This window comes from Lipotes vexillifer, unplaced genomic scaffold, assembly GCF_000442215.2.
Source record: "Lipotes vexillifer unplaced genomic scaffold, Lipotes_vexillifer_v1.1 scaffold185, whole genome shotgun sequence".
NCBI lineage: Eukaryota > Metazoa > Chordata > Mammalia > Artiodactyla > Lipotidae > Lipotes > Lipotes vexillifer.
The window spans coordinates 1,448,825-1,465,562 of NW_006794406.1; the positions used below are offsets into that span (position 1 = coordinate 1,448,825).

Below are 16,738 nucleotides of genomic sequence, written 5' to 3' on the forward strand. Positions count from 1 at the left end.
GGTTGCTTATTTGTTCCTGTGCCCTTCCTTTGTTCCTTTCTGAATTTGCAGAACCGTGGAATTTGTGCTGCCTTTTGGGCACTGAGGGGAGACTGGTGCCCTGGCTTATCTTAGTGGGATGACAGGACTGGCAAGGATATAGACACTTGTGCCTTCACAGCATGGGCTCCTGCAAAAGGCGGGGCTCAGTTTGCCCCTTCAGCAAAGCTGTCTGCAACCAGGTTTTAAAATAGGAGAATAATTATAGCTGCCCCGGGCCAAGGGGGCAGAATCAGACTGTGGGCAAAAATACCGGTTCTTCATTATTCAGCTCTGGCTGAGGAATTCTGTGATGAGAATATCCTCTTCAGTGAAAAAGAATTCTTGTGAACCAAGAGAAAGAAATAGTTACTGCTTTTCAACAGTGTTGTAAGAGCTTTATCTTTTGTCAGCGTTAGTTAAAGACATTTGATCACTCATCTGATGAGAACTGCTTTTGTAAAGGGCATTTTTAATATATGTTTGCAAGATATAAAGGCAGTTTTATGGAAGAGTGCATTAATGTGTATTCTTGGATTTGAGATGACTTCATAATTCATATATTTTCCAGGAAATATGTGAGTGTAAAATTTCTTATTGTTTTGGCATTGCTTTGGGGTCACGTTGGGTAGTACACAGACGTATGGACATATATAAGCAGAGGTAGATTTTAAAGCAGTAGCTTCTATCTGGGTGTGTTTGAGCAAGAACAGTAAAGGAATTTGGATCATAACTTGAGGGCTTATAATGTTAGTAATGTAACATTCGTTCATATAATTGACATATTTCTGAAATAAATATGAGCAGATTATATATTTTAATTGAATTAGAGAAAATCTTGCATAATTTAAAATTATATACTTTTATATTTAGTATTATATATTATATATTCTATTCACAGAATAGCAATCAGTGGGGATACACTGAGAACACTAAAAGGAAGAGATTATTTTCCATATATATATTTTTAAAATTTTTATTTATTTATTATTTATTTTATTTTTGGCTGTGTTGGGTCTTCGTTTCTGTGCGAGGGCTTTCTCTAGTTGCGGTGAGCAGGGGCCACTCTTCATTGCGGTCCATATATTTTTGAGCCAGGTTTAGTTAACACGGAATAACCTAGAGTTAAAATACATATTCCAATAAAAAGTGAAACAATAATTCAATACTCAAAGGAAGGCCTTTCCCCTAAAGACTTATTCTTTACTTACAAACTCTTTAATCCATACAATTAAATGCATGGTTTTTCTGCAAAAGTAATCCATAAATGAGACTCATTGAAAAATATTGTCACCTATCTAGAAGCAAAGTATACATTTTTAAAAATCCGACTTTAGTTTTCTAATTTAGAAAATGGACAATATGGGCATTAAGTTTGGTTTTGAGTGCATTTGGTTTTGAGTGCTTGGATTCTACCTTAAAATAATTATTGATGGAAAAATAATGATATGATATAATAATGATATGTAATAATAATTATATGATATAATAGAAGAACACATTCTATAACTTAAAAACTGGATTTCTGGTTCCAGCTTTTCCATTAATCAGCTGCATGACTTGCAGTAAGTCCAATAGCTTGTCTGGATTTTATTTCTACTAGTAAAATTGGGAAGCTTGAGCCAAAAGTACTCTAAAGTTTCTTCTTGCCCTAATACTTTATATTTGAGGGATTAACAGATTACGATATTCATTGAATTGCCAAGAATGTCAAATAGAGGTGACCAGCACCAGTTATGGAGGGAGTAAAACAAGGGCCTTATATAAGTAGGTCCAGTACATTGCATGCTGCCGTGGGGAGTTTTGTGAGCTTATAATGATTTATAGGAAAGCCACAAAGATGAGATAATAAAATAGGAAATTGAAGACTGTGATAGATAAATAAATATATTAAGGAACTGATGTTGTTGGTTCAAGAGAAATATGACAAATAGCCTAAGAATAGTTATAAAGGATTTTCTATTCTGCAACAATTATGTTTAGCCTACTACGTGCCAGACACTGTTCTTATCAAGAATCTGAGGATGAGATGAGTTGACGTTGGAATAAGCTGTAGCCAGTGCTCCTTTTAGGAAGGAACAATTCTCCATCAGGGTAAGATGTACTAGACTGGGTTAGGTAGTGTGCTTGGGAGATCTCCTATAGTCTTTGGAGATGACAGTTCCTGTGTTTCAGATGGTTTAGGAAACATCTTGCCTAATTGCCCTGTTTCCTAAGTACTCTTTGATCTGCCCTCCCAAACTGAATCCTTGATTTCTTTCCCACTGTTGCTGGCTTTGTTACCTAAAGAGTCTGAGATAAAACTTTCACTATAGGGCTTCCCTGGTGGCGCAGTGGTTGAGAGTCCGCCTGCTGATGCAGGAGACACGGGTTCGTGCCCAGGTCCAAGAAGATCCCACATGCCGCGGAGCGGCTGGGCCCATGAGCCGTGGCCGCTGAGCCTGCCCATCCAGAGCCTGTGCTCCGCAACAGGAGAGGCCACAACAGTGAGAGGCCCGCGTACCGCAAAAAAAAAAAAAAAAAAAAAAAAATGCTGTCCTACCCATAGTAAGAGCTTACCCATATCTTACTACAAAGGAAATATGCTGTCTTACCTATGGTATTAGCTACACATGCCCTATATCTTTACTAAAGCATCCTACTTAAACTTCATTTAATTTAAGCCTTTTAAAATTTGAAACAGCAGACTTCGTTTACTCTTATAAAGCAGCAATTTACAGTCTCATAAATGGGAATCTGTCTAAAACCTTCCTACTCAAAACGTGGTCCATGGACTAGCAGCGTATGCATCACCTGGGAGATGTTAGAAATGCAGGCTTGCAGTCCTCCTCCCGCTCCCTATTGAATCAAAATCTGCATTTTGCCCATAAAAACCAGGTAATTCATGCACATGTTAGGTTTAAGAAGCACTGGATTTAAATCTGTAAATAACACTATATCCAGGTGAGATTGGTTCAAAGTTGGCAGAATTGTATATTATATTTACCTTTGATCTGGAGAAAAGATAAACCCAACAAGTATGAATGACTTGTGTAGTCTGAAAATATTTATAAATAATAAATGTGTGAAAATTATATGAAAAATGTGAGAAGTTAGACATACTGGCGATAAATAAGATAAACATTATCCCAGAAAGTGCAAATTAAATGTGTGTTCACAAAGTATTTTGTAATACATAGTATTTGGGGAAATTGAACATGGAAACCATCATGATATTGTGACGTAAGGGGTGATAAGTAGACAGAAAGCCAGAAATGAATCAGAGATAGGTCACAGTGGTCACTGTTCCACTGCTAGTTTGATTCCTTAGAAATTTTCTTAGAGGCAGAGTCTAGTTGTGGCTTGTATATCTTTCATACAGTAAGTGACACTGTTTGCTAGAAAGATAAAGGTAAATCAGAGAGTGTTAAGAGATGGGCTAGAAGATTGATTAGCGCATAGGAAGAACTGATTTATGAGGAAGGAGAAAAGTAATTAAATGGGCAGCACTGTGCTATTAAAAGAGGCTATAGAGACATGAATGTTTATTTGCTCTTTCTCCAGTGCTGTTTTCCTGTAGTATCCATATGCAAGATGCAGAAACATTAGGATATCAGGATGCTAAGAAATTCATTACAAAACAAAGCGGTACCATTTGGAATTACTCAAATTAGGAGCAATGTGAAAGATTAAGTTTCAGAAAATTTTACCTTGTGCATAAGGAGTAACCTTGAGTGGGATGACTTTATCCCTGAAAACTTTTGAAAGCTCTATGGGCAAAGAATGGAAAATCATTTATTAAGTTGTAGAATTCTAAGTGGAACCCATCTCTTGAAACTTCTAAAATTAGGGTGGAGAAAAACCAGGATGTTGCCTGTGGGAAAACTCTCCACTTCCAGCACAGACTTGGTGATTGATGAGTGACATTTTTCTTCTGCACTATCTTTGATTATTACTGTGTTACCATACACAGGTAATTTTTTTTTCATCAGGTTAGTATCTTATTTAAATAAAAAATACTAGTTTCTAGAAAAACAGCCATAGAGTGTCACTCATCTGCCCTACATTGTGTCTGCCTCCATGGCATCCGTAGGCTACCTGGCAACCAGTGACATTCTTTTTGCATTTCTCTTCGCTCATTATTCATTTAGAGATGCAATTCAGTATATATTGAAAGCAAATTCACTTGCTACATTCTCTTCATCTGGAAAACTAAAAAGACATGCCCAAAATATGCCTTGCCTTTTAGAGCCATTTGTCAAATGGATATAGAAACTCTGAAAGCCTGAAATCATCTAATGCTTCAGACGGTTTAGTGATCCTTTTTACAAGGATGAAAACCCAGCTCACGTTTGTCAAGGAGTAATGGTCTGAGGGCACTACATTTCTTTCTGTCTTCTCTGTAGACATTTTTCCCAGTGCAATGAATCAGCTGAAAAAGAAAGCCCAGAACCCCAATTCCACTGGTCAGAAAGCAAGTAAAACACAGCAGAATTATTCAGTATTTTCTTTACTTTTTTTATGTTAATTGCTTCAGGTCCACATTTATATTGCTTAGGAGATCTAGTTTAATATAGGTACTGCTAAGAATAAATTCTGTCAAATATGTTGACTGGAGATATTAGATATACTTCTCTATGCTGATGTGTGGAAAGCTTTGCCAAACTTAAGTCAATTAATTAAATTACTTCAGGTGCTCCATAACATGAATTGGATTTTTGTTGATATTATTTTCTAAACTACTATTCAGTTTTGTTATTTATGACTTAATGCACCTGCTTTAGTTTTAAGAAATTCTATTTGTCTGTAGCTGAAAGTTCTTGCCCCTTTCCTTCTTGAAAGAGATCTAGACCTAATCAAAAAGCTTAGGATTACATTCTGCTCTTGTGTCCATAATACAAAGATAATCTCCTCTGTATCCTGTTTTTATGAAAATGGCTCTAACATATTGCCCATATCTTACACATACAAACAACTGTTTTCAAGATGAAAACTAGTTGAGAAAAAATAAAATAAATTGATAGGTTGCAATCTTTCTTTTTCTTCTCTTGCTTCCTGACTGACATACCTACAAAAGTTGCAGGGGGGGAAAATGTCCTTTTTCTTTCTAAATCTTGCTACTAGTGTCGTATTGATTTTCTCTCAAGTGCACCCTGTGGTCTCAGATGATCACATATTTTCTCACATTACTCATATTGATACAGCACCTTGACTCACAGGTTGACATATGTTGCTTGAACTGATGACATGGCTCACCGTTGACATATCCTGGTGGTGGGGCGAACCAAGCCTCTTATGCATGAAACCTAAGGGAACAGGCTGTTTCACAACCTTATTCTCATTCTTTGAAAAGTAACTGTTGTTTACCTCAAGTGATCCTTTAAGTCTTGTCCGTGTTGCTTAACATTGTTCCTAATCTCTCCAACAGTGTTTTGAGTTCTTTTGTGTCTCTGCTGATGTGGAAGGGAAAAAAAAATCCCTCAACTGGGTATAACAATGTTTGAGTGTTCCATGGTTTGTAAGAAAAAATAAAAGTGTTATTAAGAGTCTGAAGGAATACATGGCAGCTGGCCTCTGTGCCACGTTGCTTTGGCTTCTTCTTACCTTCGTGCTCTCTCCACCTCCCTGCCTCTGTTTCAGCTAGCTGTGAGGTGGCTGGAACACAGCTGCCATTACCAGTACATGGATGAGCTCCTGCAGTACATCCGCTTTGGCCTGATGGACGTGGACACTCTCCATACAGTTGCCCTGTCCCACCCCCTCGTCCAGGCAAGTGAAACCGCAACAGCTCTTGTCAACGAGGCCTTGGAGTACCACCAGAGCATCTACGCACAGCCCGTGTGGCAGACTCGCAGGACCAAACCGCGCTTCCAGTCAGATACTCTGTACATCATCGGTGGGAAGAAGCGTGAGGTCTGTAAAGTCAAGGAACTTCGGTACTTCAATCCCGTGGATCAGGAGAATGCCCTCATAGCTGCCATTGCCAACTGGAGTGAGCTGGCTCCCATGCCCGTGGGAAGGAGCCACCATTGTGTGGCAGTCATGGGGGACTTCCTGTTTGTAGCAGGAGGGGAAGTCGAGCACGCCAGTGGCCGGACGTGTGCCGTGAGGACTGCCTGTCGCTATGACCCCCGCAGTAATTCCTGGGCAGAGATAGCACCCATGAAAAACTGCCGGGAGCATTTCGTTCTGGGAGCCATGGATGAGTACCTCTATGCGGCTGGGGGCAGAAATGAACTGCGCCAGGTTCTGCCGACTGTTGAGCGATATTGCCCCAAGAAGAACAAGTGGACTTTCGTCCAACCCTTTGACCGGTCCCTCTCCTGTCACGCTGGCTATGTGGCTGATGGTCTTCTTTGGATATCAGGTAGAACATGCCTCATACGTTGGATTTATTACAAAACACTTTCACTGTGGCATAAATTGACGAGTCAAACTTTGGTAGTGGTGGCCATGTGTATCTGAACGATTCGGCCAAGGATGCCATTTTAGCTAATTAACAGTCATTTGCTGAGCACCGTTCTATAGAGAGCAGTGTATAGGGGAGTAATTGACCTTTCTGTGGCTTTCTGAGTGATGAGTGGAGTAAAATTTCAAGATGGAAATGAATGGCCAATCACATCTCTTTTTCTACCAAACCTTCTATTGTTCAGATTGTCTGTTTTTGATATTCGTGGACTGTATTGCACACCTTGTGGTTTATCCAGGTCCTTGGCTTTTCCTTTCACCCTGGGCTGCCTGACTAGGAGCCAGTCTTTCAAAGACAGGGCAGGCGAAGTAAAAGCCCAGTTAATCCATTTGGATGAGTAAGGCAATGGGAATAGATCCAGGTAGGAGCCATGCTGCGCATTGAGGGAAGGGATTTAAGTTATTGGCTAAAATAATGCTTTTCTGTTACCTGCGAATTGTAGTTACTCATGCCATCCCAATCCTTTATTTCTATTTACTCTCCCATTCTTCCTGATTATTTGGGGGTTCTGATTATTTTAGTTTACTTGTTTTTGTCTTTGGTTTTGTTTGAAGCCTTTTGATTATGAAAAAAGGAGAGAGACTAGTGTATGAATCCCATGTGCCCATAACCCAGCTTCAGCAGTTATCTACTCGTTGCCAATCTTGTTTCACTCACACCCACATGCTTCTTCCAACCCCTCATGGCTGACTTTTCACTGGCACAGAGGAGCCTGTGAGGCATGTGTTATTGACATCACATTATCACCTTGTGTTTCCAATCCTATTATTGGAAAGTCCTCAAATGTCCTCCTTTGAAAGGTTTGCCTATTAGGGAAGAAAGTTGCATCTTTTCTCCGCTGGAGGATACTCATTTTGTGACCCAGATGGATCTCGCTGAATTTCTATGTCAAGGACAAAGAGGAATAGAAAAATCAAACAACTTAATTACTAAGAGTAACTTTGAGATGTTTGTACTCAGAAGAAACAATCACTTTTAAGTATACTTATGAAGACTTCTAAGCTTCCTTGAATAATCTTCTCTAGTTTAACATCTGCTCTGACAAAATTCCCCCTTGCACTTAAAGTAAATTCACTGGACTCTGCCCATGTTTCCTTCTGCTCTCCTCAATAACCAGGGATACAGCTGTAGTCTTGGCTGCTCTGGGCAGTGCCTCAATTATTGGCAATTCACTGATTTTTATTGAAGAAACCTAGCTCATGTCTGGGTTTAAGTGCTCAATAATTAATGAATGAAGTTAAGGTTGGGACCAAGAAAGAGGATAAATGAGGTGTATCCAACAATTACTGGTCCTGTATACCAAATACACATTAGATATGAGTGTGTATGTTAGTATATGTAGATATATTTAGATAAAGACCTCATTTATCTGGTGACTTATTCCTTTTTCTTTAAGTATATATTTCAGTATTTAAGAAAAAAGCCACCAGGACTGTATCCTGTTAGATTTCTTGAAGAAACCTTAAACTTGGCTGCAGATAAATCCTTGCTATTAGGAGGAACAGATCTGTACTTGACTTAGATAACAAAACAGTGATGGATTTATGAAGTCAGTATAATTTATATTTCATTCCAACTTACATCCCTTCCTTTGACTCATTTAGTTTTCATATATTGCTAAGGTACTGCACTCCTAAATTTTGCATTGCATTTTCTAAATTTTGTATGTTTCTCATAATTAGTTTAATAATTATTCCTTACTTACTTTTATTTTGGGGCCATAAAACTAGCTTTTAAAAAAAGTGCTGGAGTTTCCCTTGCATAGTCTTCAAAATACGACTACTTAATACCTTCCTTAGTGAGGCCTTAAGAAAGCACTGAAACTTATGTTAGCCTGGCTAGAGCTATCAACCTGGTATCAAGCTGACTTCTCTTTCCATATGGGTCTGTATGTTTCCTTTTCCGTTGTAGTAAATGTATCAAGTTATTACAGTCCATACTGCTATATCACTTTGTTTTTCCCCTACTATGAAAGGAAATACATTTCCTTTGTTCTTATTTTGCACTAATATATGCTGCCTGTGTTAACCATACTTAATGAAAACAATCACAATTTTCTCAGGTTTGTTTCTCCCTACTGTGTACTTGAGATGAAAAACTCACTTCCCTGTGTACAGTACAATGCCTTTAATTGGAAAGAAGAGGAAATCACCAGTGGCATTTCTAATACCTTCAGTCGTCTGCCTCTTTCCTCAGGCTCAGCTTACAATAAATCAATTGTGAATCTAACCAGGGATAGGGAGGGGTTGCTATGGGCTCCTTAAAAAAAAAAAGACAGGTATATTTCACCCTGACTATCTCTGATTTAGAAGTGTTACCCTGATTTTTTTTGGAGCAAATGAAAATGTTTGAGGCTATTCCTTATTCTTTACCAAATAATTAAATATTTCCAGTTTAATTGATGGGGGATTGGGTCATTGGCATCCTTCTGGTATTTTGTAAGCTTTGCCTGAGGTGAAGGTAGTAAGGATTATAGGATGTGGATTTTGGGAGCTTATTTCTGTTCCACAGAACACAAAATGAATGTTTCTTTAGGGACTCGATATTTCCAGTGTGCTCCCTCTCTATATATACCCTCTCCCCCTCTCTGTTCATTTTAGGGTCAGGATACCTGGAAACCTGTCCGTGGTTTTAAAAAGGAGACAGGCAAAGATGAATTCAGAAAACTAGGCTGTATAGATATGCCCATTAGCATGTAATTTAAGATGTTAGAGATAGTCAGATTTTACAGGCTCCTCTAGCATTTGACATCGTGACCCAATTCACAAATGCTCCACATCGTTTCTACTTGAAATTCACTATACTGAAGTAAAATAAGCATTAAATATCCTGCCGTTGTGCTTTAAAAGGTATGCTCTCCATTGTAAGATATTGTTTGTGAACTACTAAAAAGATCCTTTTTTTGTGAGTGAAAATGAATCCTGAGCTCATCTTGCAGAATAACTTACCTTTTCATTTTTGTCAAATGGCAGCATGATAATGGGAAGCTAACTACAAAATCAGTGCTTTAAAACTGCAATAATAAGACAAATGGTACTGCATTTCCTCAAAAGTGGCACTTAGTGTTTTCTTGATTCTCTTGGTGAATGCTACATCTTTATTAAAGTCAGTGCTGGTTCATAGATAAATAAGAATAATTCAGCAAACACACTTCCTGCCCTCTAGGAGCTGACAATCAAAGAGTTTTTCAGGGGCTTCCCTGGTGGCACAGGGGTTGAGAGTCCGCCTGCCGATGCAGGGGACACGGGTTCGTGACCTGGTCCGGGAGGATCCCACATGCCGCGGAGCGGCTGGGCCCGTGAGCCATGGCCGCTGAGCCTGCGCGTCCGGAGCCTGTGCTCTGCAACGGGAGAGGCCACAACAGTGAGAGGCCCGCGTACCGCAAAAAAAAGAGGTTTTCAGGTATTTCACTAATGAAAGAACATTTGTTAGGGCTTCTTTAACTCCCTAGAAGATATATTTATTTTCATCTTGGTTAAATTTAGATGAAGTTTGTGTTGCCCCATTTTAAGTAACTTTAATTTATTCAAACCTACTAAAGGGACTTTACAATTAGAACAGTATAAAGCATCATTAACATTTTAAAAATGCCATAGCTGTAACTTTACTGTACAAATCTTAAAAAATTGTATACATCTTAAAAAATTGTATACAACATATTAGGAACTAATGGGGGCATGGCAGAGGCTGACTGTGGTGCTCTGAGGTCACAGGTTGAGGGCACATGCAAGTGTGAAATTGGCTCCACTTTGACCAACCAGGAGATGCTGAGCAACTTTCCTCACCTCCCTGAGTCTTGTTCCAGTCTAGTGCGGGAGCCACAAAGACAGGTCCCACACTGGGGCTTATAGTTTTTTTTTTGTTTTTTTTTTTAATAAATTTATTTATTTATTTATTTATGGCTGTGTTGGGTCTTCGTTGCTGCACGTGGACTTTCTCTAGTTGCGGCTAGCAGGGGCTACTCTTCGTCACGGTGCGTGGGCTTCTTGTTGCGGTGGCTTATCTTGCTGCGGAGCACGGGCTCTAGGCATGCAGGCTTCAGTAGTTGTGGCTCGCGGGCTCAGTAGTTGTGGCACGTGGGCTCTAGAGCGCAGGCTCAGTAGTTGTGGCGCACGGGCTTAGTTGCTCCACAACATGTGGGATCTTCCCGGACCAGGGCTTGAACCCGTGTCCCCTGCATTGGCAGGCAGATTCTTAACCACTGTGCCACCAGGGAAGTCCGGGCTCACAGTTTTTAAATGGATGGTTACAGTAAAGTGTGTGGTGTGTGTGGGTGATGATAGACAGCTTTACAAGGTACAGAAGTAGTGTGAAGCAGGAAGTAATCAGTGCGGGGGGCACGAGAGGCTTCACAGAAGTTTCTGGCACCTTCAGCCTCCCTTGGCTTCAGGTCCATTGGCTGCTTCCCACTTGCCCATTTACTCCTCCCTGTGCTCAGGCTTGAGCTTCATGGTGCAGCCGTTTCAATAACTCTCTTGCCCTCTGGCAGGCACACACTGTTGGGCAAACCCGATGGTCCCCTTTGTGCCTGTACCCGGGTAGCTGAGTCCAGTGGGAGGAGGCCAGCTGACAGGGGGCTTGGCACTCAGCCCCCAAACCCTCTCTACATCCTGCCACTAGGGTCTCACCCACTCTCGTTCACCAGCTGTAATGCCCTCACTCTCCTCAAACTCAGAGATAGAACCTTGCCTCCTGTTTCTCAGAACAAATGGACATGAGGAGTTTCTGGCAGCAAATCAGGTGCGATGAGAGTATGAGGACACAGAGGGGCCAGAGGTGGTGTGCAAAGGGGCAGAAGGTGGGGAAACACTAGCCAGGAGGGTGCAGAGGAGGGGGAGCTAAGGAAGGAGCTGAGAATGTGCGATGGGCAAGGCCAGAGGAGGAGGCGTGGTGTAGAAACTAAAGCCAAAGCCGAAGGGTGCGTGAGACGTGTCCAGTACTGTGGGGACATCTTAAGTCCAGAATGCCTCCTCTGCAGTTTCAGTCAGGGACTGCTTGGTAATTTCAGTGAAAGCGGTTTCCGGAGAGCGGAAGAAGGTGGAAGCTAGAATGCAGTGGTTGAAGGTGTGGGTGGAGACTGAGGAAGTAACAGCTGCAGGTACATAGGCCACCTTTGCACAAAGCTGGGGTTTCATCTAAACTTGGCTCCTTGAACCTGAGCTTACCCCGCAACTTTCCGATTATTGTGCTCTGGCCGACAGGGAGAGACTGTGCTGTTTCTAGGTACACACATTCTTCAGTCCGGGTGACAGCCATATTTTTCTTTTTCTTTTTCAAAAATTAATTCATTCATTAACTTCCTGGCCACGCCGCACGGCATGTGGGATCTTAGTTCCCCGACCAGGGATCGAATCCGCGCCCCCTGCGTTGGGAGCGCAGAGTCTTAATCACTGGACCGCCAGGGAAGTTCCCGTATTTTTCATTATAAATTAATAAATAACATTTTGGCTTTAGGAAGAAAAAAGGAGGAAAGATGGAAGGAAAGAAAAAGAAGGAAGTTTGGCTGAGAGAAGAGAGAGTAGCTAAGGAGGAAATCCAGGGTCAAAGGACGGAACTTTTTTTGAGGATGTGAGCGCATTAAGCACATCTATAGCTAAGGGGAAGGAGAGAGTGAATTTGAAGTGAAGGGAGTAGGGGCGTCCTCTGGTTGGTAAATGCTGAGAGTAGCTCCTAGGTACCAGGAATGGGGATAAGTCTGGGGCACAACAATATTGACCACAGACACAGGGTCCCGAAGAGGCCAGAGGGAGTTTGGGAGGGGTTCAGTCTTGGACAGGAAGAGGAGAGACCCCTTCAGCTCCAGGGCACGAGGCAATGCTGGATGTGGACCCAGGTAAGCTCAGAGAGGGGGGGCAGGGACCTGCAGAGGGTCCTTGCCATGGAGTCAAGGGAGGGGCAGGGTTGTCTGTGGAGATCGTGCCGTGTCAGGACCAGGTAGAGGGCCTGAGGAGCTGCTGAGAGAAAACAGAGGGAACTGACATGTTTAAAAAAATTGTGTCAGAGCCCACACTAAGTTGGAAACCACGAAATTATGGTATCCCAGTTTGCAAATTTCTGTTCTGTTTTTTCGTGGTGCTCAGCAGAGAACTGGAGAGGGAAAATCCTTGGATTCACTCACGATGGAAGGTTTTTAGGCTGGGAAGAGCCCGGAGAATCCTACTGGAAGAGTTCAGCATGCTGGGATCCCAGTTAGGTGAGGGTCAAGGGCTTAAGGTTTGCTTGAGGGAGAAATAAGTGTGTCGTGTTATGGGAGCGGGTGCCGGAGACGGTCTGTTTGTTGCCCCTGGGAGAGGGTTCGGGCTTCATAGATTGACATTCCACTTAAAACTTCCTAGTGGACTGGAATTCCACTAAGAGTGAAATCTTTGTTGCTTCAGATCCCAGCAACCAGCCGGCCACAGCAGTTACTTTTCCTTCTCTGTTTTCACTTCTGCCCCAGCCTTTACTACTCTCCATCTGAAAGAGATGAAAACAAAACCATTACAGTATTGTACTGAAATGGAAGCCAAACAGAAATGAACCATTCTACAATCCTTTTAAAAGAGCTCAGTGGTTTGAAGAAAGCACTCGGATCACCTACATTCTCCAAAATAATTATCAAAGCTTTCATCGTAAACTGACTTCCCTTTATTCCAAAGTAGCACTTGGTTTCCCCTCACACTGCTCCTCAAGAGATGAGGCTTAAAGAGGTGAAATGATTTTTCTGGATCACACAGCAAGTATTTGACAAAGCTGGAATTTGATCTCTGTGTCTCTGGTGTTTGAAAACCATACTTTTTCCACGAAACCTCACAAACCAGTTACAACAAAGGTCTCAAAACAGGTGCTTACATTGTAAAAAGAACTTCCAAATGGCATGACTGAAAGTAAATGATACATAGAAGAATAATCATACCTGGAGATTTGTGTAGAATCAGGAATCATTTGATTGTCTTTAATTGTTTAACTGACCATCTTTCTTTGGGCACAGAGCTGAGCTATATAATGTCTTCCTTTGTGTGTTTCTATAGTTTAGTTTCTAAAACATAAACAATAATAAAGATTAAAATGCATACAGAAACAGTGATAATATGGAGGAGGTACTCTAAAGTACATTGGTTTAGATGAGAACATTGTTTTCCGAAAGGATTGCATATTAAAATATAGTAGTCTAGTGGCCTTTAAAATTGGTAGTTTAAGTAGTTAAAAAAACACCCATTGGCTCTAAAATTCCTCTCATGGTGATTACAGTCTTTGTTTATATGATCCATTTGTGTCTGTCTAGATGAATCTAGAAAAAGAAGGTAGAAAAAAGAGTGAGCTGAATTGCTCTATCTAAGAATATGAGAAATATGTCATTTTCTTTATTCCCAAGAGGAGAGGAGAAGATTAAAGCTACTTTATGGAAATGGGGAATGGCTGAAGAATTTGGTTGATGGCAGGAAAGAGGAAAAAGATCCAGCAAGAACACAGCAAAACCGGGACACTAGAGACAGGCAGAGGTGACCTCGAGAACTTAACCCTGCTAGGAGCGTGCAGAAATCTTTGGAGGCAGGATTTCAACTTTCTACAGAATGAAGAATTGGAGTTAGAGCAAATTTTATTGAGATTTTAAAGGTCAGCTGACATCTGCATTGTGGTAGATTTTACCATCATTTATTAGTTCACTTATTTAAAATAACACATGGTGCATACTTTACATATTTTGGATTACAAGTTTATATTTGTTCACTCTAGGTGACATAAATATAATTTATATTTTCAAGTGCATCAACCTTTTCTTTATAGATATTTTGTAAATTTGAGACTTCCTTCGCGGATTTTGAATATATTAATAACCCATCCATTTGTGTGGTTTCCTCAAGTGTGACAAATAATATGGATACTAGTTTTAATTTAATGCCCGGATTAAGTATTCTTCTATTCAAGATGCTAATTTAGTAGAAAGATTCTTGGCCTTAATTGTTTATGGAGCATTATTAACACTCCCAAAATATGGACGGTCTAATATCATGTAAAAATAGATAATGAGCCACGGAGCAGCTAGGCCCGTGAACCATGGCCGCTGAGCCTGCGTGTCTGGAGCCTGTGCTCCGCAGCGGGAGAGGCCACAACAGTGAGAGGCCCGTGTACCGCAAAAAAAAAAAACAAAACAAAACAAAAAAAAACAAACAAAAAAAACCCAAGATAATGAAAAGTTTATTTTTGCATTCATTGTAAATATTCTCATGGTGTCCCTTTTATCAAGGAATATTAATGAGTTTGGCTCTCTTAAAAAATGACTCATATGAACTCACACCTACTGCTTTTGATAATTAGACTATGAGTGTAAAGTTTTTAGTCTTTTGAGAATTGGAGCAAATTTACAGAGGAGATGCTTAAACTATTAAAGAAGGAAAAAGTCTTTGATACTTTATAAACCAGCCAGTAATTGTGGTTATTAGCAAAAAGAACTATAAGGAATCTATTTCAGACTACAAAATTCATTCATTTATTATTTCATACTTATTTTTTCAATATTCCATACATACTCGTTTGTGAAAATAGCAAGAAAGTTTTATAAACAAACTACTACAGTATTTTTTTTTTAATAAATTTATTCATTTATTTTTCCTGCGTTGGGTCTTCGTTGCTGCGCACGGGCTTTCTCTAGTTGCAGCGAGCAGGGGCTACTCTTCGTTGCGGTGTGCAGTCTTCTCATTGCGGTGGCTTCTCTTGTTGCAGAGCACAGGCTCTAGGAGCGTGGGCTTTAGTAGTTGTGGCACGCGGGCTCAGTAGCTGTGGCTCGCGGGCTCTAGAGCACAGGTTCAGTAGTTGTGGCGCATGGGATTTGTTGCTCCGCGGCATGAGGGATCCTCCCGGGCCAGGGATCAAACCCGTCTCTCCTGCATTGGCAGGTGGATTCTTAACCGCTGCACCACCAGCGAAGCCCCACTACTACACCATTGTAGTAAACTTCCCGTATGGATGGCCTCTTTACCGAGTACTCTTGTTTACCTGAAACCTATGAGAGAGGTCTCACTGTCTCCATTTTGCATGTGAGGACATGAACTTGGCTGTTAAGTGGCTCCCCCAAGGATAGAGTCATAAAGGAGCTGGGGGTGGAGGCTGACGGCACACCTTCTGCTGAAATGCACCCCCTAGACTAGTGTGAAGCTGGCACTGCAGGCCTCCAAGAGAGCTGCAGAGAACTCAAGATAGTTTGTCACAATCCTGAGCTGGCTCACAGAATTCCAGCCTGGAGCATCTTCCCTAAGAGCATGGACACGTTCAGTTCATTGCATCTTGCTCTGTTCCAGTAAGGGTACTAGCACTGCATTAGGTACCACTCTTTTCTACTAAAGAGTTTAGTGTAGGACTCTCTATTTATCAACAGAGGTGTTTCTATCCCTGAAAGAAAAAGAAAAATTAGCAGAGCCACCAGACTTGACCTACCCAGGCCAACTAATATTGAGAGCTGATTTTCTAAACACTATTTTATGGACACTGTCAGCATTGGCTAGTTGTTGCTTTTGAACACGAGTTTAGGAGTTGGTGACCTCTCAGTAGTGGAGACAGAGGTTGTTTGTTTTGCAGTCACCTGTCATCTTCTCCCTGGCATGCACTCATCCATTTGTCACAGTGTTTTGTGGGGAGTTGAACAGGGAAGCTTAAGAAAAATGCTTTACCCTTGTCTTGATGATAGAAAGCATTTCTCCCTGCTGGTAGCATGGTGGTAACTTTTCATTCCTTCTGGCAGTTTTTAAAGACTTATTTGACTTTGGGGGAACCTGCCGTATATCTTTAAGTCACAGTTCAGAAGTATAAGACAGGATTGTTCATTTTCAATTTTGGCTGAAAAGTCTTAACTTTGACTGTGGCACTTCAAAGTTAGGGAAAACTTGGCTTTAAAAATGGATGCTGATATGAGATGGCATATTTAATGACAGATGTATCTATAGAAAGCTGTTAAGATGCAGATTATCCCCCCTGGGGTGGGGGAGGGAGATCAAAACTGCCAATCTATAAAATATACTCGATAGAGGAAGCCATGGAATCTGTCTTCTCAAGTGCTTTGATTGCAGGGGGCAGTATAGCAGCATGTGGCATCATAACCCAGAGCAGACAAATCAGCTTGATGACTTTCAAAGCCAGGAATACTGCTGCAGGCAAGGGTACTCCAGTCTAGGATAAATTAAAACATATAGAGACTATTATTAATTCCATATCTATTTTTGTATAGTCAAATCTGTATGCAAATCCTTAGCATCTCATTTCAGAAGATTAATCTAAAAGTAAAGAGTGTTATGTGAA

At 40.9% G+C, this 16,738-nt stretch overlaps 1 protein-coding gene across 5 annotated transcripts in view; it reads left to right on the plus strand.

The window, feature by feature from the left end:
• The window catches only part of KLHL32 (kelch like family member 32), a 235,811-nt gene that overhangs the window by 174,202 nt on the left and 44,871 nt on the right, over nt 1-16,738 (plus strand). For 4 of the 5 annotated variants that reach the window (XM_007467190.1, XM_007467191.1, XM_007467193.1 and 1 more), the window contains one exon: nt 5,638-6,364. The exons of the other annotated variant lie outside the window; for it this stretch is intronic. In XM_007467190.1, coding sequence (XP_007467252.1) covers nt 5,638-6,364 — 727 coding nt within the window. The remainder of the gene's footprint in view (nt 1-5,637; nt 6,365-16,738) is intronic. 5 annotated transcript variants of the gene reach the window in all.